At 44.3% G+C, this 25,846-nt stretch overlaps 1 protein-coding gene across 2 annotated transcripts; it reads left to right on the top strand.

Moving 5' to 3' along the window:
• Nucleotides 1-557: 557 nt before the first annotated feature.
• LOC149308443 (scaffold attachment factor B1-like) lies at nt 558-22,054 on the top strand. Of its 2 annotated transcripts, XM_089535807.1 has the most exons (21): nt 558-985; nt 2,061-2,148; nt 2,287-2,351; nt 2,720-2,917; nt 3,716-3,778; nt 7,413-7,440; nt 8,332-8,878; nt 9,407-9,453; nt 10,613-10,728; nt 11,831-11,980; nt 12,077-12,156; nt 12,465-12,595; nt 12,718-12,809; nt 13,721-13,833; nt 14,823-15,119; nt 16,546-16,683; nt 16,882-16,924; nt 17,852-17,964; nt 18,630-18,742; nt 19,667-19,718; nt 21,645-22,054. In XM_089535807.1, exons 1-21 carry the CDS (start codon nt 776-778, stop codon nt 21,772-21,774), a joined length of 2,814 nt encoding a protein of 937 aa, XP_089391933.1. In that variant the 5' UTR covers nt 558-775; the 3' UTR covers nt 21,775-22,054. The 2 variants fall into 2 exon arrangements, with proteins under 2 accessions (XP_089391933.1, XP_089391934.1); XM_089535808.1 differs by lacking the exon at nt 3,716-3,778 and having other exon boundaries at nt 559-985.
• Nucleotides 22,055-25,846: the final 3,792 nt, after the last annotated feature.

The following is a 25,846-nucleotide window of genomic DNA, read 5'->3' as shown; positions in this document are numbered from 1 at the left end:
CGCGGACGCTCCTGTTGCGGGAAGGGACTCAAAGCCGGGTGACCTCATTCTCAGAGTAAAGAAAGGGGAGGGCTCCTTTCCCGCGCATGCGCGGCACGGTAGAACGTCTGGCTCCTTTTGCGCATGCGTAGCCTTACCCCCCCTCTCCCTCTCACGGCTTTGGTCCCTTTAGTGCGCGTGCGCAGTACTCTCATTCTCAGTCACGCCCTTTCCTCCCTCCCTAGTCCCTGCCTTCCTTCCAGCGCGTGCGCACTAAGCTCCAGGTTAACCCCCTGGCCGCGCACGCGCAGATCAACCCCCTCAGCCCTGCTTTAGCTCCCGGTAGTCCCGTCCCAGCTCTTCCGGCGCGTGCGCAGTGGACGTACCCATTCCCACGGGAGGGGAGAAGGTCCTCTTCCGCGCATGCGCGACGCAAAGTTCTATCGCAGCGTTTCCCTTCCTCCTCAAAAACGGCCTCTTTTTCCCCCCCCCCAGCTCTTCCCGCGCGTGCGCAGTGACCGTTCCTTTTCCCTCACGCTCCGGAAAAGAAGACTAAGAAGCCGAAGACTGTCTTCCGCGCATGCGCAGTAGTGTCGTTTTCCCCCATTTTTTTTTTGGAGGCCTTCCCGCCATTTTGTCTGAGGCAAAAACGGTGAAGAAGAAGAAGAAGAAGAAGCAGCAGCAGAATAGATATATATTGTCTCCTTTATTATTAGAGCGGCTTTTCCTTCCCTTCCATCGGCGCTCCTCATGAGAGGAAAAGGCCAGGTCTGAGGCGAGGAAGGAAGGAAGAGGGATGGCGGCCCAAAGTGAGGCGACACCGGGCACCGAAGGCCCCGACGAAGCCTCCTCCTCCTCGGCCCCTTCCCCGGCGGCGGCGACGACGGTTGCAGCGGGGACCCGGCGCCTCTCGGAGCTCCGCGTCATCGACCTCCGCGCGGAACTCAAGCGCCGCAACCTCGACTCCGGCGGCAACAAGAGCGTCCTCCTCGAAAGACTCAGAGCCGTCAGTCCCTCTCTCTCTCTCTCTCTCTTCATCTGAGTTTGCATCCGCACTGGAGTTATAACCCGCATTAGTAGCGCGTTATCTTGTTGTCTGCCTCATGGCTATGGAATTCTGGGAGTTGGAGTTTGTTGTGGGGCCCAGAGCGGAGCAGAGCTCCGCTCTGGGCCCCACAACAAACTCCAACTCCCAGAATTCCATAGCCATGAGGCAGACAAAGAGTTAAAGCGGGTTATAAAACACACTGCAGAAGTAATCCAGTTTGAGACCAGAACTGCCCTGGCACCACAGCTCTCTGACAGAGAAGGCAGCTAAATGGCTCACGAAACTACATTTCCCAGAATTCCTGGCATTGATCCAGGGCGGTTCAAGCGGTCTCAAACTGGATTGTTTCCCCAGCGTGTTTTGGACCATGAATAGTACAGTACGCTTCTTCTCCCTCCCTATTCTCTAGGGTTAGGGGCACAAGACTCCCATGAATATGGAAAAGCAGCCAAGGACGCCTCTCTAGGAATCTCTAGGTCCTCCAGGGCAACTCTGTGGTCAACGTCCAACAGACTCTGACCATAGAGTTGAACTGGAGGAACTATAAATGCCTAGTGGAGTATCCTCTTTATGAATCTCTAGGTCCTCCAGGGCAACTCTGTGGTCGATGTCTGACAGAGACTGGCCTTAGAACTGCGCTGGAGGAGCTACAAAGGCCTAGGAGAGTGCCCTCTCTAGGAATCTCTAGGTCCTCCAGGGCAACTCTGTGGTCATCTGACAGACTCTGACCATAGAGTTGAACTGGAGGAGCTACAAAGGCCTAGGAGAGTATCCTCTCTAGGAATCTCTAGGCCTTTCAGTGCAGCTTTGAGTTAAAGCTGACCATAGAGTTGCACTGGAGGACCTAGATATACCTAGAGAGAACATACTGATCTGTGAATCATCAAATCCACAAATAAGGACGGATGAGTGTATATATATATATATATATATATATACACATTGGACCTCTCCCTACAGAGCGTGAGAGACATACAGAAGTCAGGGGAGAAGTCTTTGTGAAGAAACTCACGGTTGATGCTTTTTTAAACAGGCGATCGAGGAAGAAGGTGGGAATCCCGACGAAATCCCAGTGGCTTCGGAGACCTCTTCCAAGAGAACCCCCAAAAGAACCGTGAAAGGTACGAAAGCGGCGTTGCTTCTAGGCTGCGGACATTTTGTCCCCTCTTTTCCAGAGATCGTTTCTCTCGCACGTAAATAACATTTCAGGCCTGATTTCTGGCATAAGCATCCAGGGTCTTTTTATTCCTTACCGTTAGGGCGGAAACCAGAGGAGGAAGGCGGAGACGACAACGGTTTGGAGGAGAATTCGAGAGATGAACAGGTAAGAAGAGTGTGGGAAATGTGATTTAATTATTATTATTATTATTATTAGCCCACCTCTCCCTACGGATTGAGGCAGGTTACAATAAAAGATAATACAACACATAGTACAATAAATCATAAAATTTCACAATCCCCCCAAGCCACCACCAACATAAAATATAACGCTTAATTACACATTAAAAAAAAAAACAAATTACAGATTCAAGTTAAAATTAATTAAGACAAAAGATAGGCAGATAGTAAAAATAGCTGTGGGCAGATGGGGTTATCTTTTACTTTGAGAGGTCAGTCTGAAGATTGAGTATTTAAAAGCTCTGTCTCAAGCCACAGGGATGATTCCAGTTGTCCATTTTGCCCCCATTACAGGAGGATGTTGAGGCGAGTTCGGACAACTTGCAGGATTTTGACATGATGGATATTAGCGTCTTGGACGAGGCCGAAATAGACAACTCCAGTGCCGTTGACGGCGGAGAGGACTACAGTTCCGAAAACATCCTAGACTCTGATAAAGACAACATCGACGTTGAAATGAAAGAGCCTCCAGAGCAGCTGATGGAGAGCGAGGTAAGGAAATGGTGCTTTGTTTCTCTGCGACATATAACTGCTTCAACATTTATGTGGCTGTTCCTGTTAACATCGCAACATTTAGAGTCATCGCTGCCTGTCCTGCCCAGGCTGAGTTTCATATTGGTTTTCTGGCCAGAGGTGCTATGGGATATCTATGCTGTGCTTCTGCCAAGGCCAGAAGAGGAACAGTTAGCAGTCAAGTGTCAGCGCTATCCAGAAAAGCAGCCTCTTTGGATGAAAAACAGTAAAGCAGTTCAGGGCACACATGATTGCAGAAACAAGGTCGACGTCCAGGTGTCAGTAAGACAGGTTCATGCCGGTAGCAAGTGAGATCAAGGAATTGGATTGCAAGAGGTTGAGCTAAGGACTTGTATTGTTTTAGTAGACCATCCTAAGGGCTGATTCAGCCTGTTCTCTCACACTGAGGTGGCACTGCTTAGTCCAGACTTCCAGGCCCAGTTCCCAAGGAACCCTATTACTTTGGGCCTTGATGGGAACAGTCTGCAGCTTCTGGCCGCTACATTCTTTGGGACTAGAAGGCGCTTTAGAGTTTGCAAGCAAGGTACCTATCATATATTCACCAGGGACCCCTTCCGTTAGTATTCAAGGGCATCCTTTGTAAAGGAGACCCAGCCTCATCTCTTGGGATGCTGGGGGTGTTCTTGGATTATCTGTCATTCAAGAAGGTCTCATCCATTCCTGTTTTAGCTGCATGTTTCCTCCTTGTTCAAGAGGGGGGGGAAAGTTGCTTTTCTGTGAAGTTGGTGTACCTTGTATTTTCATTCACTCTCTCAGGAGAATGGTGATGAACCTGATGACCAGCTAGAAGCTGCCTCACCCGGTTTAGGTGCAGCGAAGGTAATGGCACTGGTCTCCTCCTGGGTTTGGGTCTTAATCTACAGCGAGGTCTGGACAGGTTTGGTATTTGCCAGAAGCCCTAAAAATGCAAAAATCAGATCCAGGTGCAAAAGTTATTCACACAGGAGATCTATGAGCCCATCCCAAACCTAAGAAAATGTGCACAGGAGCTGAGCTCTCAGTCCTTTAGTAAAGAATGTTTGCTCTTGTTTCTCTAAGTCTTTCCCAACGTAGCGATTTGGGAAACGTTGGGCTGTAATTCACAAAATACCTCAGCCAGCATAACTTGTAGTCCAGCACATCTGGAAAGCAGCAACCTGGGGAGCTCTACTCATAGCTTTCTTCATTTCTGCAGCCTAATCCAGTGGCCTTATGTCATCCTTATAACGCTGTATTCCATTTTAACTGCTATGGAAACATCAGCGGGATCCTGAGATTTGCACTTTATGGAGGGGCATTTATAATTCAACCAGAGAACCTTTGGCTTCACCAAATACAGACCCCAGAATTGCACAGGAAGTTTCAATGGCAGCCGAAGGGGAATATAACTCTATAACAGGGTTAGAGTGATAAGGACCTAGGTTGGAAAATGTTGTTGCAGCTAGTCTTAAACAGTTCAGAACCTGAGGTTCTTTCCCCTTCTACAAAGCACCCCGAAACCCACCAGCATACCCCATTCTCTCTTCTGCCTGTCCATTTCTAGAGCCCTGTAGTGTGGCTGTGTTTAACAGGCGTTGCCTTGTCTCCTGGCTGTCTCACAAACTGATACAAGAGATCTTTATCACACACACAGAGAGAGAGAGAGAGAGAGTATGGAAAACACAGAGCACCTTTGCTGCTCATTCTTGTTTCCTTGGTTATTGGCTTTTCTGTAGAGAGTAACCGAAGAGCCTAACAGTTCTCCTTACAACTGGCACCTAGTAGGGGTTGTTTTGCTCGCTGCAGCTGCCGTCTCGGCCTCCTTGGGAGTTCTGTCTTGGAGATAAACCCCGTTGTGAAATACAGTGTTCGAACACAGATGATCACCCCCACAGTCACTTCTTTACCAAGTTGTATTTTCAAACCCTTTTCAGCCCAACCTCGCTGCCTCAAAAGATAAAGTTTAACAAAATTGTTTCCTAGGCAGATGCTTCTCCAATCCAGGGAGCAGTCAGCCCCCATTGCTGGACTTCCCTGTCTGCATCTCTGCAGACTCTCAACCTGGCAAAATAGGCTCATTTTGGCAAACATTCAAAGGGTTTTGGTTTTAATACTGCTGTTGCCGCTAGATTGGGGGCTCTCTGGTATTTTACTGGTACAGGGTACTTCTTTTGACTGTAATTTTGATGGCTAGCAGCCTTGGATGAATATGCCTCTAGTTTAGCGGTTCTCAACCTGTGGGTCACGAGCCCTTTTGGGGTCAAATGATCCTTTCACAGGGGGCATCTAAGACTATCGGAAAGCACGTATTTCCGATGGTCTTAGGAACCGAGACGAAAATAATTTTATGGTTGGGGGTCACCACAACATGAACTGTATTAAAGAGTCACGGCATTAATAAGGCTGAGAACCACTGCTCTAGAAGGTTGTAAGACCATACTGGAGGAGTGTATTGCATTGCATTACCTGGATGGAGGAGCTTATTTGGCCCTCTAACCTTCATTTGCCTTCTCCCCTGCATTTGCAGCAAAGCATAACCTCACTGATCCTACCTTTAAGAAGCAATCGACCAGTTCATTTCAGGTCTGAAAGAGCGGCTCATCCCAAACACAGTTCTGAGAATCCTCTGTGCTGGAAGTCCTTGCTCTCTGTCCCATCATGGTTAGAGGAGCATTTGGTGGGAATGGGGAGAGAACGCCTTCTTGGCGATCAGTCCCAGGCCATAGACATCTTGCAATAGGAGACCAAGGCTAGCTTCGACTCTGGTGTCTTTCTCCAAGGAAGCAAAGACGTTTTTATTGAGACAGGCTATCGACCGGGTTTATTTAATCACATAAATGGGTCTGGTTTGTTTTAATGGTTTGTTTTAATCGGCTTGCTTCTAATGTTTTTTGGATTCTGTTTGACCTGTTTGTAGTGGGAAACAGGGTTATGCATTCAGCAAATAGAATTGGATACAGCCAAATGTCTTGCAAGCGGAGGTGGAGTGTGTTGTGAGAGACTTAATGCCAGAGCTGTGTTCTCTTAAGCATCAGCGGCAAACTCATGTAAATGAAATGGCAACAGGTCCTGTATCCTCTGCTGTAACAAACAAGGCAGATTGCTTGGACAGGTCCCTTGATACAGCTCCTTTGGTTAAGTGCTAGTTATAAGGGGCAGGGCAAAAAAGCCCACGTTCAACTACTCTGGATCTTAATTAGAGCTTTGGCAGGTATAGATAGCCCTATACATTTTGAAATGCCCTCTATACCCGACTATAAGTCGACCTCATGTATAAGTCGAGGGCAGGTTTTGGGGCCAGAATTATGGATTGTGATATGACCCATGGATAAGTGGAGGGTAAAACTTAGTGACATGAAACAAAGGATCTAAAGAGTAAAGCAAAGGAAAATGATGCCAAAAAACTTCCAGTAGGTATCATATTAATAGTTGGATGGATGAGAGAGTATAAGGAGGGTCAATGCTTCCAGGGTGGATTAAACTCTTGCCTTTCATCAGGGGATGGTTATACAGTATATCAGTTAAAGTACAGTACTTACATTGACCCATGGATAAGTCGACTCGGATTTTTGGGGTCAATTTGTTGACTAAAATTTCTAGACTTATACATGATCATATACAGTACATATAGTATCCTAACTTCCACTGTGACTTGGAAACATCTGCTTATTAATGGCCTTTAAGTGAAAGGGGGCTGGAGAAATCTAAAGAGCATTTAAACATTAGGTGCTGCTCTTAGGAAGCTGAAACTCCTCTGAACAGTTTTGGTGTTGCAGAGACCACCTGGCCTCACCCTTTCCTCAGGCCAGAACTGCCAGGGATGAATGCTACAGCAGGCCTGGCAGGCAGCTGTCCCTTGCTCAGGGCAGTCTGTTCTCTTGTCAGAACATTTCCTATCACTGGGAAGATGTTCTTAATACGTCATCAACAATCTGCCTCCTTCCATTTTCCACCAGTTGTTCCTAAGTCTCATGACAGCCCTTGTTGAGATTTCAACCTCATGAACAAGACCATCTAAATTCCTCTGCTTTAAAAGGAAAAAAACCAACAAGCTTCAAAATTAAAGTGAAAATATGTCCTTTATTTATTCAATTCAATTATTATCCCTATCTCTGATCTTTACTTTGTGTGTTCCTTAGGCAGAGATATGTACCCATGTTTTCTCTGCAGTTTTACAATTGCGTTGAGGGAGTTAGAGCTGCTAAAGCCAAGCCTGACCTAGACTTTCCTATTCAAAATGATAGAATAATTGGTTATGCAGCTGAAATACCTCTCCCAAGGCTTAGTTCCTGGCTTCAGGCTAATAGAGGCTGGCATTTTTGATAAGACCCCCTGTCCCTTCAGTTGAGAGATTTACTCCAGCCTTAGTGTCTATAGTAGTTTAATGTGGAAGGCAATACAGCTGAACTCACCAAGACTCACATCTGAATAATATTCATTGTAGCAAACTATCTTTGCCTCAATTAACTTTTTTCCCCCTTCATTTTTGCTACAGGATTTGGAAGAGCAGCACTCAGAGCCAGGTACTTCTCAATTGATTTCTTCTACGTCTTTTTCTTTAAATCGGTTGGAGGTAAAGGCCCAGGATGTAACCTTACAAGATCTCTTTTATTTTAATTGTGTAGTGGACAAATCCATATCTTTGCAAAGTTCGTAATGGTTTGTTAACCCAGCTGTATCTCTAGCTCTGAGAAGTAATGCCTGTCGTTTAGCAAGTGCTTTTTCAGACCTGAGAAGGGTTTTTTTCTTCTTTTAAATTAACTTCAAAAATGCACTAGAAGAAATGTTATTGAAAAGGAAAAAAAAGTTCTACCCAAAGAACAGATTGTAATATTTATGATTGCTTGAGCAGGTAGAGTAGTGGAGGCACCTTAAAAGGTTGTCGTAGACAAATGCAAAGTTTTAAGTGAGTTACGGCATAACAGAAGAAGGAAGACAAGAGGTTCTGCGTGGAAATTTCATATAAAGCTAATTGCTTTCTTGGACTCACATTTCATACACCATCCGAAGACATCCCAATTCTCATGTTGGACTGCCCTGCTTTAAACAAAAAAAGAACAAAATTCAGAGTTTGAAATGGAATTTTGTGTTCTTTGATTCATTCCGTTTAAGTCTCTTGGAATTTGGGAAGAATAAAATCTCTTGAAGACCGATCAAGAACAAGCCAGAAAAGTTGTCGTTAAACTAGTAGGGTCATATCTTTTCTTCGTAACTTATGGTCTTGCTATAGTAAACCATGTCTTAATTAGATTTAGGTATATGAATGTGGTGTAGCCGAGGGGTTTTCCAGTCTCTGTGTAGAATTAGCCGTTCTTTCGGTGTTAGTGTGGCAGCCATGCCCGATCCGCATTTGTCTTTGCTGTGTTTCCCTGGTGATTAAACCTTGTGCCATTCTATTCCTGTTAAATCCATAGAAAATGAGAAAATGCTCGACATTTTGGGTGACACTTGTAAATCTGAGCCCCTTAAAGAAGACCCTCCTGAAGCGGAGCAGGCGCAAGAAAGGAATGACCCGTTGGCGGGCAAAAAGGCAGCCGAGGAAGAGGAAGAAGATGCGCTTGGCGGCGCCTCCACCGCTCAGCCGGAAGAAGAAGAGGCTTTAGATTCGGAGAGCCAGTCAGGCCAAGAAGCCGAGAAAGAAGAGGAGGAAGCCAAGCACTTAGTGGTAGCGAAAGGGGAGCTGAGCGGACAGAGAGTTGAGGAAGCCAAAGTGGACTCTGACTCTTTAGCAGTAGAGAGCAGGAGTGGAGGTGGAGGTGGTGAAGGAGGAGGAGGAGGAGGTGAGAGTAGCAGAGGAGCCCAGACTCTGGAAGCCAGTAGTGAGGAAACCGCGGAGACGGACGCAGGGCCCCAGGTGGTTAGCCCAGAGGCCGAGAAGATGGAAGCCAAGGCTAAATGTGAGGAAGAGTCCTCTGCCACTAAAGAGTCCTCTGCCAAAGAGGCTGGTGATCAGAACACGAGGTTTGTTTTTTCTCCGTTTTAGACCAGATGCTGTCTTAAAAAAAAAACTCATTGGTAGAGATTGGGTCAATGTGTTTCTTCAGATTGGCCTGCAAGACTCCTGAAATTGTTACCTTGTCTTTAAAAAAAAGTCTTCTAGGTTTTGTTTTATTTTTGCTCCTCCATAAAAGAAAACCCCCACAGAATGGTTTGATTTCTTTTTCCTTCCCCCCCCCCCCCAACCTTCAGAGGTTGTTGATCTTTAATCTTTGCCTTTTTAATTGTCGGCAGGGTGTTCTGTCTTTAAGGTTGACCCCCCCTGAGCCCACTGCATATTTTAATTAAAACAATTCTCTTAGCTTTCCATGCAAAAATATATTTTACAATCATACACACACACAAACACACACACACAAAAAGTATTTTGACAACTCATTATGGTAGGTATTGTAGTCTTGTTTCCTTTATGAATTTAATGCCAGTTTGTTGCCTTTTTGTGTTCTGATTAGTTTTTGCTTTTCTATTTTTCCCCCCTTTTTCTGTCCTTAGTTCTGATGAGACTAGAGATGCAAAACTGGCTTCAAAAGAGGAGAAAGGTATGTGCATTTAACATGTTATTTCCATGGAGCCTTTTCTGGCTTTTGCTTTATATCTCTTAAAATATTTGGACAAGGGGTACCTTTTGTTAAAAATAGTATGGCCACATTCAGTGACACTCTCTCGCCTCAGAGGAAGGCAAAGGCAACCCCCATCTGAATAAAATCTTCCCAAGAAAAACCTGTTGGTAGGCTCACCATAAGCAGACAATGACTTGACGGCACCCACCAACAACTTTGTGTTAGTTGGCAATCTCCCATTCAAGTACTTACCAGGGATTGCCAAGGTCAGAGATATTAGTTACCTTTAGCCGCCTCGATCTTATTGGAGAGGCGGGGTATAAATATTACAATTATTATTATTATTTAGGACTTCTGTTCCTCATTACAAGATGATAAAGAAATCCTTTTGGCTGCCTAAGGGCATTGGATTGAAACTAAAAGTCCCATCTTCTAGGCAAATTCCAAGAATCACTCTTCTGTTGAATATCGTATGTCTTGACTGTGACTGTGACTTTAAAAATTTTGTTGATGCTTGTGCTGAGTTGTTTCCAGCCTCGAGGGGTGGCTTTACTTTCCTATCTCTTCTGTTTTCAAACAAAGGGACAGATTCTCTTATCTCTGTACTTGATTGTCTATATGGATTCCAGGTCTCCACGCCTCTGACCAAATTTGTACCCATAACCAGAGTTTCTATGAGGTGGAACACAATCCGGCAGAGACAGTCAATCCTGACCAATCAAAAAGCAAAACAGCGGGGCCATTGTACCCATATATGGAATTTAGATGATGGTACTTCCTACTAAATTAGATCCGTTTCACAAAAATGTCCCTAAAGCCATTGAATGTTGAACCAATGCATTAGCCATCCCAGTAATATTTTGTGTGTATCCAGAAACTAAACTGTCAGCCTTCACTGATGTGTCAAAATTTGAATTGTTGGCTTTTATCAGCAGATGCCTTGATGGTCAGTGGTCTTCACTGGCCAAGGCCTGTGACTCCAAAATACATCTGGGGTCACACTCTCAGATGGTTGCTGTAATGTATACATTTTGCTAGAGAGAAGTCCCCTTCTACATGTGGACAACCTATACAGTAGGAGAGTAGACAGCCTTCTCATCCCATACAGTGATAATAACCGCTTCTTGTTTCCAACTAGGTCGCAGTACTAGTAGTACCAGTAGTACCAGTACTGGTAGGAACTTCTGGGTGAGCGGTCTTGCTTCCACCACCCGAGCAACTGACTTGAAGACCCTCTTTAGCAAATACGGAAAAGTAAGATGGTGTCGATTAACTAATTAAGCCTTGTGAAAAAGCTTGGATGTGCAGCTGCCAGCATTTGGGAAACTTACTGGGTCCATACTCCCTCCGGTCTTGGGAAGTTCATTGTTAAGCTTTTTTTCACACAGAAATTCAACACGGGGATGTTTGCAACACTTTGGGTGGGTTGTTTCAGGTTCAGAGCTGGCATTTAAGTAAAAAAGCAAACTGAGTAATTTACTTCTTGATTAAACAAAGGACTTGTCTGAGCATTATAGCCTTAAATAGTGAGGATGGGGAGACATGGCAAATTGATGCCCTGCTGATAGAGGACATTCTTAATTAGGAAAAACATGGGGGCCCTAGAGGCCTCTAAATGGCATGGCAGGGGACACATGAAACCCATAGGCCCCACTCTTCCTCACCCCTTCCAAAAAGAGATAAGTGTGACCTACAACAACGTGTGTGTCAACATGTTTTTAAGGTATTTGTAATGGTATGGAATTTAAGGGTAGCAGTTGCTGTACTATGTCAAGTATCCATGTATAATTGTGTTTTGTTGTTTGTTTTTAAACGCTTGTAGTGATTCTCCTTAATCTATTTTATATGTTCTGTCTTTATGATCTATCCTTGGTGAAGGGATTACAGTCTTTTCCAAAATATGTTGAGCATTTTAATAAATGCTGGTCTAGTTTGGTAAACAATCCTGATGGCAGCCTTAAACAACTTAGGACCTGAAAAATACTCTTTTTCTTTTTTTAAGTAGATATTTTTATGATTTTGATTTGGTTCTAAAGGCCTAAATCCGTTATCAGAGTAGACCTGTTGAGTCAGTGAAGTTTACATAGGTGTTAATTCATTGAATCTACTTTGATTAGGACTAGCAATTGGATCCAGGTTACCATGTTCACTGCTTTGTGATTTATTCTAAGACTTTATTTATTTGTTTGTTTATATGGCAGCATACATGTTGCTGTACAAGTAAAACAACAACAGAAGTTGAACACTGCTGAAGATGTAGAGTCTAATGTGGAGAAAAGAAGTAATGTGAATGTAAAACTGTACAATACAGTCTGTGTATATTAATTGACAGTGTTGCTTTCCTCTGACATCCAAGGTGGTTGGTGCAAAAGTGGTGACCAATGCTCGCAGCCCAGGCTCGCGATGTTACGGATTTGTGACGATGTCCACGGCTGAAGAAGCCACAAAGTGCATTGCCCATTGCCACAAAACAGAATTACATGGGAAAATAATATCTGTTGAAAGAGTAAGTCACAGTTCTGTTTGTTTACGTGCCTTTCTTCCTCTGTACAAACAAAACAAAACCCTGCTACTTTTTATCTAATGATACACATCATTTCAGGCAAAAAACGAACCAGCTACAAAGAAGCTTATGGATAAAAAGGACAGTGAAGTGAAGAATGAAGGTTCACCTGGCGAGAGGTGAGGTTCAGCAGTCTTTTTTGTTATCTGCAAAAGGTCTTTTCTTCTTTGACATTTTCAAATATAAGTGTGCATCCCTCCAAAACTCTTAAAAGCCATTGGTAAATACAGTTTGGAAGAGGCAGATGCATCAATTGTAAAAAAAAAATCTGGTTTGGTCCCAATTTAGTACCATACTTCTTAGATTAAATTAGTTTTTCCCAACTTGGCACCCTCCAAATTTACAGCTCAATTCATGACTCAAAGAAGGGCTGCTTCATTGGCCTGTTTTTTTTCTCTGTCCAACCTGAACTCCGATGTTTGTGCAGATCTAGCAGTGTAAAAAAGAGCGAGAAGTCTGACCAAAAAGAGGATGCTAAGAAATCAGAAGAAAAAGATGGAAAGGGGAAAGAGGAGCAAAAATCTGGATCAGCAGATCAGTCCAAGGCTGCAAAATCAGGTAATCTGCAGTTCTTTTTCATGAGGCGGGGAATGTGAGTGCTTTGTGACAGTTGAGGTCTTCACCTAGGTTTATGTCGAATGTCTTAATCCCCAAACACCACCACCTTTGCTCTTCTGCAGGAAGCAAAGGAACAGAAAGGACTGTGGTCATGGATAAATCTAAGGGGGAGCCTGTTATTAGCGTGAAGACAACAACTAGATCAAAAGAAAGAGTAAGTGAAATGCTGACATTTCTTGATGAGTGCTGCTTAATTGTTTGAAAGGTTATTTTTTCCAGCATCAGTATAAGTTCTATGAGGCTTCAGTTGGGTAGGAATGGTGGGAGATGTAGTAAAACACTTCTGGAGGTGCACCCAATTAATGAAGACTGTCTTAGTAGATCTCAGGCTGTAGAAAGGGCAGCAGTAAGCCTACATTTCTTCTCCCTCAGGCCCTTTTCCAAATCTTTGCCTGAAAACACCTCTGCTTACCAGGAAATGGCTGTCCTGTTGCCTTAATTCTTTAATTTCACAGAAGAGTTGCTTCACATAACAATAATCCTCTGCTGTGTTTACCTTTGTGGAAGCTTGCTTGGAGGGCTGGGCTTTGGTGTAAAAGACTCTGAAATAAGCCATCAGATATTGCTGCTTTGGGAACAGAGAAGCAGTGGACAACTTGCAGTCTTAAACCCTGTTTTCATGGGAAGTTTTTAGAAAAGAGTGACCCCAAACTAAACCCCTGGTCTTTTGAAATTTAGGCTGTTGCACACATCCAGTAGTAGAATTCAAAAACCTAGCCACATTAGTCTGGAAAATCAGTGTGCAAAGGGATCTTGTAGCACCTTTAACTGAAAAAAAGAAGAAGAGGAAACAGACTCAAGTCCACAAAAGCTCATGCTACTAGCTTCTTCCTTTCGTTTAGTCCCGAAAGGTGCTACGAATTCTCTTTGCTCACATCCATGGTTCTCAAAAATGGGAATTGGGAAGGTGAATGGGAAAGGGGGCTTTGTGTAGTTTTGAAAGGCAGTTGTGTTGGCAAGTTGAGGCGGCTTGTTTTGTTCTCCAGGTGTTTTCTGAAATGAGATTCTCTCATAGCTTCATCTAATTAGCTTTTCTCTTTTTTCTTTTTTCCATATGAAATTTAGAGTGTCAAGAGCCAAGATCGCAAATCAGAGAGCCGAGAAAAGAGCCGAGAGAGGCAAGGGAGTGTGCCTGCCAACAAAGCGAAAGACAAACGACTGAGTGAGGAACAACACCGGTATGTTCAATATACCAGAGTAGCTCACATGTTGCCTGGTAAATTTCTTTCCCTCTTCAGCCATAGAATCACAGGCAGGAAGGGACCACAAAAGCCATGTAGTCCAACCTTCTGTTCCCACACAAGCCAATCAGTGGCAAAGCCAAACGATAAGGAGAGAAGTACATCACCAGCCTCCTTTTTACATTCTCTAGCAACCAGTTTCACAAGTGTCTTGCTTCCTGTACTGGAAATGATACGCAGCCAGCCTGACCAGTAGCCATGAGTGGCTCCACTTTCACAAATTTATTGGTATACTTTCAAACTATGGTGACCCTATCTTGGGGTTTTCTTAACAAGAGTTCTTCAGAAGCTGTTTGCCATTTTTATCCTTTGAGGCTGAGAGAGAGGTTGCCCAATGGGTTTACATAACTGATTATGGATTCCAGCCCTGATCTCCCAGAACCCTAGTTCAGCACTCAAACCACTACACCATGCTGGCTCTCACTGGCAAGATTTATTCAGATGAAGTTTGCCATTGATCTTCTCTGAGGCTGAGAGGATGTGACTTGCTCAGTGTCATCCATGGATTTTCATGGCTAAGCAGAGATTCAAGCCCTGGTCTCCCAGAGGTCCAACACTCCATCCATTATGAAACACTTTCTCTCTAGAAGTGACTTATGGCCCTATTCACTAGGTTTTTTGGCCATTGTTTCTTCAGAGTAGGTCTCCTATGTCCTTCCTCTGACGCTGAGAGAATATGTGACAATGGGCAAGTCACATATTCTTAGACTTGAGGAAGGCAATGGCAAACCACCTCTGAACAAATCTTGCCAGGAAAGCCCCATGATAGGTTCACCTTACAGTCGTCATAAGTCAAAAATGATTTGGAGAAACACAACAACAACAGAATTGCTGCACATTGGCCCCAGCAGTAACCAGGCAGTTTAATGTGAGTTTGGTCAGTACCATAGGTCTTAACTCATTTTTTTAAAATCTGCTACATGAAGAAGCGCCCGTGATCGTCGGGATAGACAGCAGCGCTTGCAAGCCATCTGGGAGCAAGAGGAGAGGGAGCGACTAGAGATTGCCCGGGAAAAGCTGGAGTTTGAACGGGTACGCCTGGAGCGGGAGCGGCTGGAGAGGGAGCGCCTGGAGAGAGAACGCATGCACATCGAGCGCGAGAGGAGGCGGGAGCAGGAGCGCATCCAGCGCGAGCGAGATGAGCTGCGGCGGCAGCACGAGCAGCTCCGCTACGAACAGGAGAGGCGCACGGCCCTGCGGAGGCCATACGACCTGGATGGGAGGTGAGTGCCAGTTTGTAGCTATGTGTCCAGGAATAAACATGGGGAATTGTTGAGAGGGAAAAACAAATTTTTTACTGTCTCTGTATAAGTACAGTCAGCTCTCCAAAGCTATGGATTCTTTATTCATCCATCCATGGTTTGAAAGTACAGAATTTCCAAAAAGCAAAACGTGATTTTGCCATTTCATATAAAAGACACCATTTTACATCTCTAATGTATATAATGGGACTTGGGCATCCACAGATTTTACTATCCACAGGGAAACGTGGAACCAAACCCTGGCAGATACAAAGGGCCCAGTATACCATGTGTTTCCAGAACAGTGCATCTTTATGGCGAAGTTACACAAATCTCTGCAGAAAATGGTACAGCAGTTTAGGTATAATCTCTCTGCCCCACACAAAAGAGAATATTCTGGTTCTCTGTTGTAGTTTTATATTAGGAAACTGCCTCACAGGAGGTGGAAACGCTTGTCCATTTCACATTGTAGGTTTTCCCCCCTTTCCTTATTTATAGGTTTGTTCTTTTTCTCTAGAAGTGGTGGAGAGAGGCTGCCAAAATCCTCGTAAGACCCCCTTTAAGCACTGTTTTTGATCCACAGGTAATAACCAGAATGGTGTTTACCTAACTAAAGCCACCAGCCCCTGTTTGTTTAAGGATCAAATTACACTTTTAACATTGCATAGTCAGATTGACTCACATATTACAATTAATAGATAAATACATAAATCATTTATTGCTTAGTCCAAAGACCATTGCAAAGAAAACATCCACACTTTCAAACAGCTGCAAGAACATAAAATTAAATAAAGCTTACAGGAAGCTTCTGTTATAAAACAAGTTGTGTTAACAGCAACAAAAAAAGAGTAATATCTAATGTTTAGTGTTGTAACAAAAGCATTTTATACACTCATATCTTTCAAGTTTTTGTGACAGCTAACCAAGATGCTCTCCAGGAACTCTTTCACATCCCAGTATTTTGTTTTCTTCAGGAAAGACTCTAAATAACTTTCTCTAATATCAGTAAATATCCTCCACTCAAATATATAATGGTTCAAATAATCCTCCAGAGCTGGTTTTTGATAAACACAGCCTCTCTTGAACTGGCATACCCTAAAATCTTCCCCATTTTATCATGGTGTTCATTTGTTCAAAACATTAGCATGTAAAGGCTTCGCATGATTTCATTGGCAGGGATAGTGTCGTCATCTGTGGGATGAAATATGTGTATCCCTGTGGTTGCTCTCTTGCCTTTGTCTTTTCACTCTATTTTTCATTCCTTTCTTCTTTTTTCAGCTGAAACCATTTTTGATTTGTTTCGTTTCTTTCCTTGAGGTCTTCGTTTTGGGTTGCAAGTGCAGCAGTAGAGAAGGCAATGAGGGAAGAAATCTTTTGTCTTGATTGAATCTTGCCCTTCTCTTTACAGGAGGGATGACCCATTCTGGCCAGAGGCAAAACGGATGGCGATGGATGACCGCCACCGCTCAGATTTTAACCGCCAGGATCGATTCCATGACTTTGATCACAGAGATCGTGGACGGTACCAAGATCATGCCCTGGACAGGTGAGCCAAGCGGACTCAATATCTTTGGGTAGTTTTGCAGTAGACAAAATAGGCTATGGGTGTCTCTGTCCTTGTCTCTAACCAAGAAGTGTGTACCAGGTGCAGAAACTGATTATATGTATTCCTTTAGACTGTGTGTGTATACATGTACCATGGAATAGTTCGTGAATCTAACCAGATGTGTACTGTTTTTTCCAGGAGAGAAGGCTCACGAGGAATTATGGGAGAGCGAGGCACACCGGTGAGCTACTTTCATTTATGCATTCAATGGCGCTTGAAGCTAATGCTGCTTCCTTCCTAAGACGATGGGTCCATTTTGTAAATAAAGGGGAGATGTCTGTTTTTAATAGCAAAGTGTGGCATTCCAACAGCATCTGGAGCGCTGTATTTTGCCTGCCCTGGAGCAGAGGGACAAGTCAGAGTTGACAGCTTTTCATTCAGATATACCAGATATTGAGACTGCCCTATAAAGAGGAGTGGGCCGACTATGCAGGAGGCAGAGGGCATTTGTCCATTCTGTGCCCACCTGCCAGGCTGCATCAGTGTTTTTTGGAGCACCTGAAGTGATGCAGCCACCATTTTGGCCGATTTTAAAAGATATTTATTTTGTGGGGAGGTTTTGAAGGATCAGGAGAAGCACACCACTGTGGTTTGGGGGGGGGGGTTGTCAAGGGTGCTTGGAGGGGTTTCATGGCCTGCACTTGGGGGTCTCAAGGGCTATAAGTGGCCAATGTCCCTCACTTTACCCTCCCCTGCTCTACTATTTGTGGATACGAACTATTCTCTTTCTTCAAGAAATGTTCATTTTCCACTGAGAGCAAAGATAATACATGTGAAACAGGCTTGCCTGCATTTTGGCATCATTTGATAGCTGCCTCAGTTGAACAGACTTGGTACAGGAGGAAGAAGTCCCTCAGATTGCCAGCTTCTGTGCTGTGTTTGTAGGCCCCTTTATCAGGGGCCAGTATTTAAAGGTTTACTGTGATCTTAGACACTTTACCACTACTTGTGGTAGAGGACCTGCAGGATCGAGTCTTCTTCTATGTAGCCCCTCCAAAGAGAGAGAAAACTCCCAAAGTGCCCATCACTCAGTCCTCCAAGTTTGCTTTTAAAATCTTACTTCATAGCTTATCTAGCCTGTTAAACAAATGCCTGTCTCCTCTTCCAGCACTATGCAGACGAACGCCACCGGGGCCTAGATCGCGACTTGCGGGATGGCTGGGGCAGCTATGGTTCTGACAGGCGCATGAGTGAAGGGCGGGGAATAATTCCGCCATCCCGGTGAGTATGCAGATATTGAGAAAATTAGCCCATGCCAGTAGAGAAATCTTGATACCACTTCATTACAAATAGAGTCCCTCTATTCCAAAAGGATCCTGGGATAGAGAAAGGCGCATAATAAGGTTTTAAAGACCTATGACACTGTGCCAGTATTGAAACTCAATTCTTAAACCACAGTATTTCTTTTAAGACAAAACACAGTAAATGTTTTACATCTAGGGCTGCCCTTCAGGCAAACCTAGTTTACAGGTAGGTGATCGTATATGTCCTGTTTTAATCCCTGAAATTTTAAAAGCGTATTTTCACCTGTTCTTCCGTTGTGAAAGGGCTCTCCAAGCCCCTTACAGTATGATAAATGAAAACAAGCTTGTATGTTTAAAATATACAGAGTGGAAAGGAAAATAGGGTGGAGGTAGACAGCACGCAACCAGAGAACAGGAGCTAGCTGGTCTTGGAAAAGATCAAAATAGGATTTTCCCTACATTTTATCCCTCTCTCGGCTGCAACCTGGCAGAATACCTGTTGTCAGGGAATAATTGAGGGAGGAGAGGGGAGAGTATTTAATAATGAATAATAGAGACTTGCTGTGTTATCAGCATTCAGGTTTTGCCTGTCTCTGCAGATGGGTAATGGCTTCATCTGTAACTTGTTGCTCGTTTTTTCAGGGACGGACGTGACTGGAGGGATCACACTAGAAAATTTGAAGGTCACCCAGACCGCTCCTGGCAAGGCAGTGACGACGGGGGAGCCATGGGACGGGATCACGAGCGATGGCGAGGTGACGTATTCAAACTACGTGCTGTTTTGTTCTGCTTTTATTGAGGAGACTTACATAGAGCAGGCATAATGCATAAGACAGGTGCAAGCTAGGTCCTCATTCTTTACAGTCTTAAAAAAAGACTATGAGATAACATTAGAGATTTGACAGGAGTGTTCTTCCAGATGTTGTAAGACATCAGTCCTAACCAGTTCACCCAATGGTGAAGGGTGCTGAGAATTGCCATCCAGTAACAGCTGTCCATCCCTGCACAAGAGAATGGGAGTGTAGAGGAATAGTAAAAGAGAGAAATCAGCTGAGCAGTAGCTCAATGCAGAAGTGAAAAGGCAGAAAGGAAGAGATAAGATGAGAGTATCAATTTCTCGAAATACGAATTCTGCCATCCAAATGAAATTTTATTTTAGTCTCCAAATTTCTAGCATTCCAGAGAGTGAGACACTTAGTAGTCCACATTTAGAGTTATTATGTATGTTGTGTTTGTTGTATTGCCTGCCCAAGCTGTTTTAAGTTGTTATAATGATGGAAATGTGGAGATTAGAGATCAAATTTGATCTGAGGAGGCAGAATTATTATTGGGAGGGAAGGACTAATGCCCTCACACACACCCTCCATTGCGGCTCCTGTGTGTGGATGTGTTACTTGGCTTTCTCTTCCTGAGAAAACAGAAATCCGCCATGGGATTTCCAGCATAGCTTTGAACAAGTCATTGGCTCAGCCCCAGTTCCCGACTGTTGAAATAGAAACATCCCACAACTGCCCGACAGGAGTACTGCTTCCTTGCACCTTTTTGCATCCATTTCTACTTTCCTTCCAAAGCTTTGTGTATCCTTTCCAGTATTGTTGGGAGGATGCCACTGTTTGCAGAGCAGCTCAGGTTTGTAGACCGAGTATACACACTCTTAAAATGTTCCATCTTTTTTCCAGGTGGGGGAAGAGGAAGACGTGGCCGCATAATGCCACGAGGTGGAATGTCTGGGTGAGAAAGAAGCCCCCCTCAATTCAGAATTACTGTAGCTGTTGCTCATTCTGCATTGTCCCAAATCCATTTTGCCCACCTCCCTTGTTCATCCCCTCCCAATTTAAGGAAATGCTTACCAAATCTTATCTTTAGTTCTGCTGTCACGATTACTACTTTTGTGTTGCTCATTTACCATTGAGGCAAAGTGACGCTCGGAGATTGGAAGCCTTCTTCGCAGTTTTAATTTTTGTGTCATAGCTGAGCCTAGCCTTGACAGACCTCCTTGTTGTCATTCATAGCTGGCAAGGGACAGCCTGCAGATCCTCCAAAACAACCCACTGTATTTTACCAACAATTTCTCTTTAAAGCCCTGCGGTTTCCTCCCAAAAATCCCAAATAAACAAGAAGGTGGTTAACACTTGCCATACTTGTTTAAAAATGCAAAGAGATTTTGTAGACAGCTGTATCTTTGAATTGTACCATCTTAAAAGATGATGATTTTGGATTATGTAGGAAGGGTTCTCTACCTTTGTAAAAACTTACCTTCAGCTTCTCACATTGGATTTCACAAAAACGGGAAGCAAGTACAGATTGTCAAGTGTTGCTGGGCTGAAATTTTTAGATTTGAAGCATAGGGATTTGGTCGGAAGGTAGACTGGGGAACATTTATCCTTTCTGGACCAGCAAGACCGAATTCACAGATCTCAAAAATGTATCGGGGTTGAAAAGCAGTAGTGATCCATTGTGGTTGGTTCCGTATGAACCTGCCATGATGGATCTTCTGAGGAGGCCCTCTCTCTTCTAGCACCATCCTTATAGGTACTCTGATAGGAACATAGTAGACATGCCATTCTGGGTGGCTTCTCCCAAGTTGTGGGAGTCTTTCCAAAGGAGTTAGGTTGTCTGTCCACCTTTTTATTCCAGCAGCCTTTGAGAATAGTTTTTATTTGAGAATAGGCTTTATTTAATTTACTAGACTTTTAATTGTTGGGGGCTTTTGGATGCTTAAAATGCTTTTGAGTCCTAAATGGGGAAAGGTAGGATATAGAATCATAGAGTTGGAAGAGACCCCAGGGGGCATCCAGTCCAACCCGATTCTGCCATGCAGGAGTACACAATCAAACACCCCCACCAGATAACCATCTCACCTCTGTTTAAAAACCAGTACTAATAATAATGGTGATGATGATGATAATATTAGTGTAGGATGAGCCAGTGGGGTGTAGTGGTTTGCGTGTTGGGCTAGGACTGTGGGAGACTAGGGTTCAAATCCCCACTCAGCCATAGCACTGGGAGACCATGGGCAAGTCCCACTCTCTCAGCCACACAGGACCCTCTGATAAAAACCTTGCCAGGACAACTCAGCAGTAGAGTCACCATGGGTCAGAAATGCTTGAAGGTGTGCAACAACAAAAAAGTAGTATACACATTACTTAGTAGGACAGTGGTCCCTCCACATTCACTGGGGTTTGGGGTGAAGGACCCCTGTGCATGTGGAAAACCCGCAAATAAAAAAAAAAACACTTCTTTTTACGCGAGAGAACAGCTCTCTAGGAATCTCCAGTGATCAACATCTGCCACAATTGGATCAGAGGGTCATGCTGGAGGAACTACAGATGCCTAGAGAAGTGTTTTCTCTAGGAACTTCTAGGTTCTCCAGCACAACTCTATGTCAACGTCCAGCACAATTGCACTGGAGGACTTAGAGATTCCCAGAGAGAACATACTGAACAGAAGCACAAATAATTGGATCCGCAGAAGCCAGAACCGCAGCCGTGGAGGGATGACTGTAGTCTGTTGAGGTCTCCTCCTTCCTGGTGTCTCCCTAGATTTTTCTTTTGAAGCCCAATTTGAGGACCCCTTGTAGCTTTTGAGTCCGTCCGGGGGAAACGAGGCGATGCCAAGCACCCAACGAAGCCTTTCTCTTTGTGGGGCTTTTTCTAGGCGGGGAGGATTCCTGGCAAGCAGTCCGCAGGGCCAGCCGTCACACGGAGGGGAGGCGCGGGGAGAAGGCTTCTCGGGACAAGACCGGGGAAACCGGCCCACTGACCCTCGATTCAGCCGCCGCTATTGAATGTTTTAATCATTTGTTTTGTTCCGTTTCGTTTTTTTAAACCTGTACAAATGGCAACAGAAAGGAGAAGGAAACCCAAGGAACACACTACTTAACTCAGTGCACCACTGTGACTTTTTGCGTTTTAGCGTCATTGTTTTACTTCATAATAGCTCAATCTGTGAAACCATTTGGTTTTTTTGTTGGGGTTTTTTTTGTATTGTGTTCCTGTATTTGTGCTGCCTTTTCCCTCGCCACATTCATTCCTTTCCCCCGTTTAAAATAAAATGTGTTTCTTTTACGAGGCATTCCATTTTCTATAAATAAACAGTTTACAGCCACCTGGCTTGATTTTCAGATATTGTATTTTCTTGGGTGGGTTTGGGGCTGCTCTTGGCAAGAAAAGAGAAACGCATCATATATTGGGTTTTCCAGAGACAGAACCCTCTTTTTACCTGCTTTTCCTCTGGTCCTCAATTTCGGCAGAGTAGTTGGGAGAAAGGTATTACAGGAAAAGGCCTGCTTATTCTAAAGCAGTGATCCCCAAACTGTGCTCTTTAAGGGATTTTGGACTTCAGCTCCCAGAATCCCAGACTATTAGCCAACATGGCTGAGGCTTCTGGGAGCTGAAGTCCAAAATCTCTTAAAGGGTACAGTTTGGGGACCACTGCTCTAAAGAAATGTTCTGCGTTGTGTGGATTTGCGCTTCTTGGTTTTGGGATACCTATGATCTTTGCACTTCAAACACTCCTATGGATGGGACACTTTCTGTCCTGGAATTAAAAAATGGAATTGGGGAAGGGGGGTCTTCTATTTTTAATCGAAGTGAATTATAGTTTTAAAAAATAGAAATAGATCTATGCCTCCTTTCCTCCTAAGAGATATGGACAAATGAAGGAATCTTTGCACTTCTGCCTTGGACATTTCATGGAGGCAGTTGATGGTACCGTTTGGGTTCAACTTTGTGGATCCCTTCCCTACTTCTGCCCAAACCAGAATGGGATCCATTGAGACCAGACAAACATCTGTTTGTGAGTAGCTAGACAACTGTTTTAGCCAGGTTATGTTGCTGGCCCTAATCTGAAACTACTCTGTAACTTGTAACACAGCTAAGCGTGCCTGAAAGAGGTGCCTTCATGTCAGAGAGATCCTGTTGCTCAGAATAAACCCATCCTTTTAACATACTCCTTTTCCATAGTCCTTTTGCATCCCTTTTGCTCAGTTGCAATTCCCCCGCAGGATGTGCGTGAAGCAGTGCCTGTCGAGACCAGAAGCACAAAGGGGAATCCAAACCAATGGGTGGTGGCAGCTAAATGGATGGTCTCAAGAAGTCTCATTCCTACTGAGGCAAAGAGGCTGTGACAGTAACACAAAAGTCTTCAGAGAGGGTTAGAATCATAGAGTTGGAAGGACCCCAAGGGCTATCCAGCCCAGCCCCATTCTGCCATGCATGAGTATATACAGTAATTGCCATACTAATTATATAAATTCAATCTAGATGATGAGGAAAGTCCAAAATAAAGATTCCCCATACTTGGATTGGTCATTAATCGGAATGGAGATTGCAGTCAAGAAATAAGAATAAGGCTAGGAATGGGGAAGGGAGCTATGAAAGAACGGGGCAAGATCTTGAAATGTAAAGATATAACACCGAACACCAAAGTTAAGCCATGGTATTCCCCCTCGCAATGGGGGAGCTGGACAGTGAAGAAAATCAACTCATTGGATATGTGATACTCGAGAAGAGTGCAGAGGAAACCATTCTGCCATGCAGGAACTCACAGTCAAAGTCTCCAACAGGTGGACATCCAGCCTCTGTTTAAAGACCTCTAAAGAAGGAGACTCCATTACTCTCCAAGGGAGTGTGTTCCACTGTCGAACAGCCCTTACTGTCGGGAAGTTCCTCCTAATCTTGAGCTGGAATCTCTTTTCCTGTTGTTTGTATCCATTGTTCCATGTTCTAGTCTCTGGAGCAGCAGAAAACAAGTTTGCTCCATCCTCAATGTGACACTCCTTCAAATACTTAAACAGGGCTATCATATCACCTCTCAACCTTCTCTTCTCCAGGCTAAACATCCCCAGCTCCCTGAGTCGTTCCTCATAGGGCTCCATGGTTTCCAGGCCCATCACCATTTTAGTTGCCTTTCTTTGGACACGCTCTAGTTTCTCAGGATCCTTTTTAAATTGTGGTGCCCAGAACTGGACACAATATTCCAGGTGGGGCCTGACCAAAGCAGAATATAGTGGCACTATGACGTCCCTTGATCTAAACAATATTTTGATGCAGCCTAAGATAGCATTGGCCTTTTTAGCATCACACTGTTGACTCATGTTCAACTTGTGGTCTACTTTGACTCCTAGATTCCTTTCACATGTCATCTTGTCAAGCCAGGTGTCCCCCATCCTATATATATGCATTTCATTTTTCCGCCCTAAGTGTAGTACCTTACATTTCTCCGTGTTGAAATTCATTTTGTTAGCTTTGGCCCAGCTATTCTAGTCTATTCAGGTCATTTTGAATTTTGATCCTGTCCTCTGGGGTATTAACTACTCTTCCTAATTTGGTGTCATCTGCAAAGTTGATCAGCATGCCCTCTATTCCTTCATCCAAGTCATTGATAAAGACGTTGAATAGCCCTGGGCCCAGGACAGAACCCTGTGGCATCCCGCTGGTCACCTCTCTCCATGATGAAGAAGAGGAGCCATCGCTGAGCATCTTTTGGGTCTGGCCCGCATGGGGAGCTCACAGAAGAACCACTTGCGCTCAGCTCAGCATCCCCATGATCGGTTAAGATAAAGTTGCAGGAGAGGCCACTCACCAGTTGGGGGCGACAGAAGTCAGCAGGATTTGATGATGGCTGTCAAAATGGCGCAGTGGATCCAAAGGGCAGGAAAAGAGATTCCACCTCAATGTTACTGATGGTAAGAGCTGTTTGATGGTGGAAGACGCTGCTGCCTTGGATGGTTGTGGAGTCTCCTTCTTTGCAGGTCTTTTAAACAGGCTGGATGGCCATCTTTGGGGGGTGAATTAGAATCCTAGAGTTGGAAGAGACCTCAAGGGTCATCCAGTCCTACCCCTTGATGGTGTCTTCCTGCATGACAGAATGGATGACCCTTGAGGTCTCTTCCAACTCTAGGATTTTATGATTCCTTGTTGTTGTTATCCAAGTCGATTTCGACCCATGGCGACCCTGTAGATGAGACATCTCCAAGACTCCCTATGCTCCACTGCTCTGCTCAGCTCCTGCAAATCCATAGCCATGACCTCCTTAATAGAGTCCATCCATCTTCCTTAGTAGTTGTTCCAAGTCTGTCACGGTCTACCACAGGGTTAAGTACACTCAGCCGTTTGGATAACTTGCACGGACAGGTAAGGCAAGACTTCAGGTTAAAACAATTGTACTTTGGACACGCACCGTAGTCTGGATCTATTGTGTTCTCTATAACCATCCCAAGCAGATTGGAGAAGAAGGCAAGTCAAACACACAACTGTTTGCCCCCAGCGTCAGCCAACATTTGACAAAGAGAAGAAGTCTTCCTCCTGCTGTCCTCCTGCCAACATCCGTCTCGTAATGCCACAGCTCTCCATGCCCACGGATTCAACTGCCCCCGGCTGGAAAACGTTCCAAAATAAATGTCAAACCCTTGATTTTGCTGTTTTATATAAGGGACACACCATTCTGTTCTGCCATTGCATTTAATGGGGCTTGAGCATCCACGGATTTTGGTATCCGATTCAATTTACTCTTTCTTTACACTCAATAGACCCAGCGAGACAAGCTATAATTTAAAACCATAAAAATTAGCAAGGTTACATAAAAGATACAGGAGGTTTACATAAAATTAAATTACCAGATTGGGTTACACTAGTTATTTGTGGGTTTTTTGGGCTCAGTGGCCATGTTCTAGAAGAGTTTATTCCTGACGTTTCACCAACATCTGTGGTTGGCATCTTCAGAGATGTCACAGATGCTGGTGAAACGTCAGGAAGAAACTCTTCCAGGACATGGCCACGTATCCCGAAAACCCCCCAAAAACCTATCGATGCCGGCCATGAAAGCCTTTGGCTTCACACTGGCTTACAATACTTTCT

The sequence above is a fragment of the Sceloporus occidentalis genome, unplaced genomic scaffold (assembly GCF_023333645.1).
Source record: "Sceloporus occidentalis isolate IW3139 unplaced genomic scaffold, rSceOcc1.0.p SCAF_8, whole genome shotgun sequence".
NCBI classification, from domain to species: domain Eukaryota; kingdom Metazoa; phylum Chordata; class Lepidosauria; order Squamata; family Phrynosomatidae; genus Sceloporus; species Sceloporus occidentalis.
This window is presented reverse-complemented; position numbering and strand designations above follow the sequence as displayed.

What these genes read in the sequence shown, in the direction of transcription:
- LOC149308443 (XM_089535807.1), top strand. Translation starts at nt 776, where the DNA reads ATGGCGGCCCAAAGTGAGGCGACACCGGGCACCGAAGGCCCCGACGAA. An exon ending in GCTGGTGATCAGAACACGAG is followed by an intron (nt 8,879 to 9,406) that starts GTTTGTTTTTTC and finishes TTCTGTCCTTAG; the next exon opens with TTCTGATGAGACTAGAGATG. An exon ending in GGATCACGAGCGATGGCGAG is followed by an intron (nt 18,743 to 19,666) that starts GTGACGTATTCA and finishes TCTTTTTTCCAG; the next exon opens with GTGGGGGAAGAGGAAGACGT.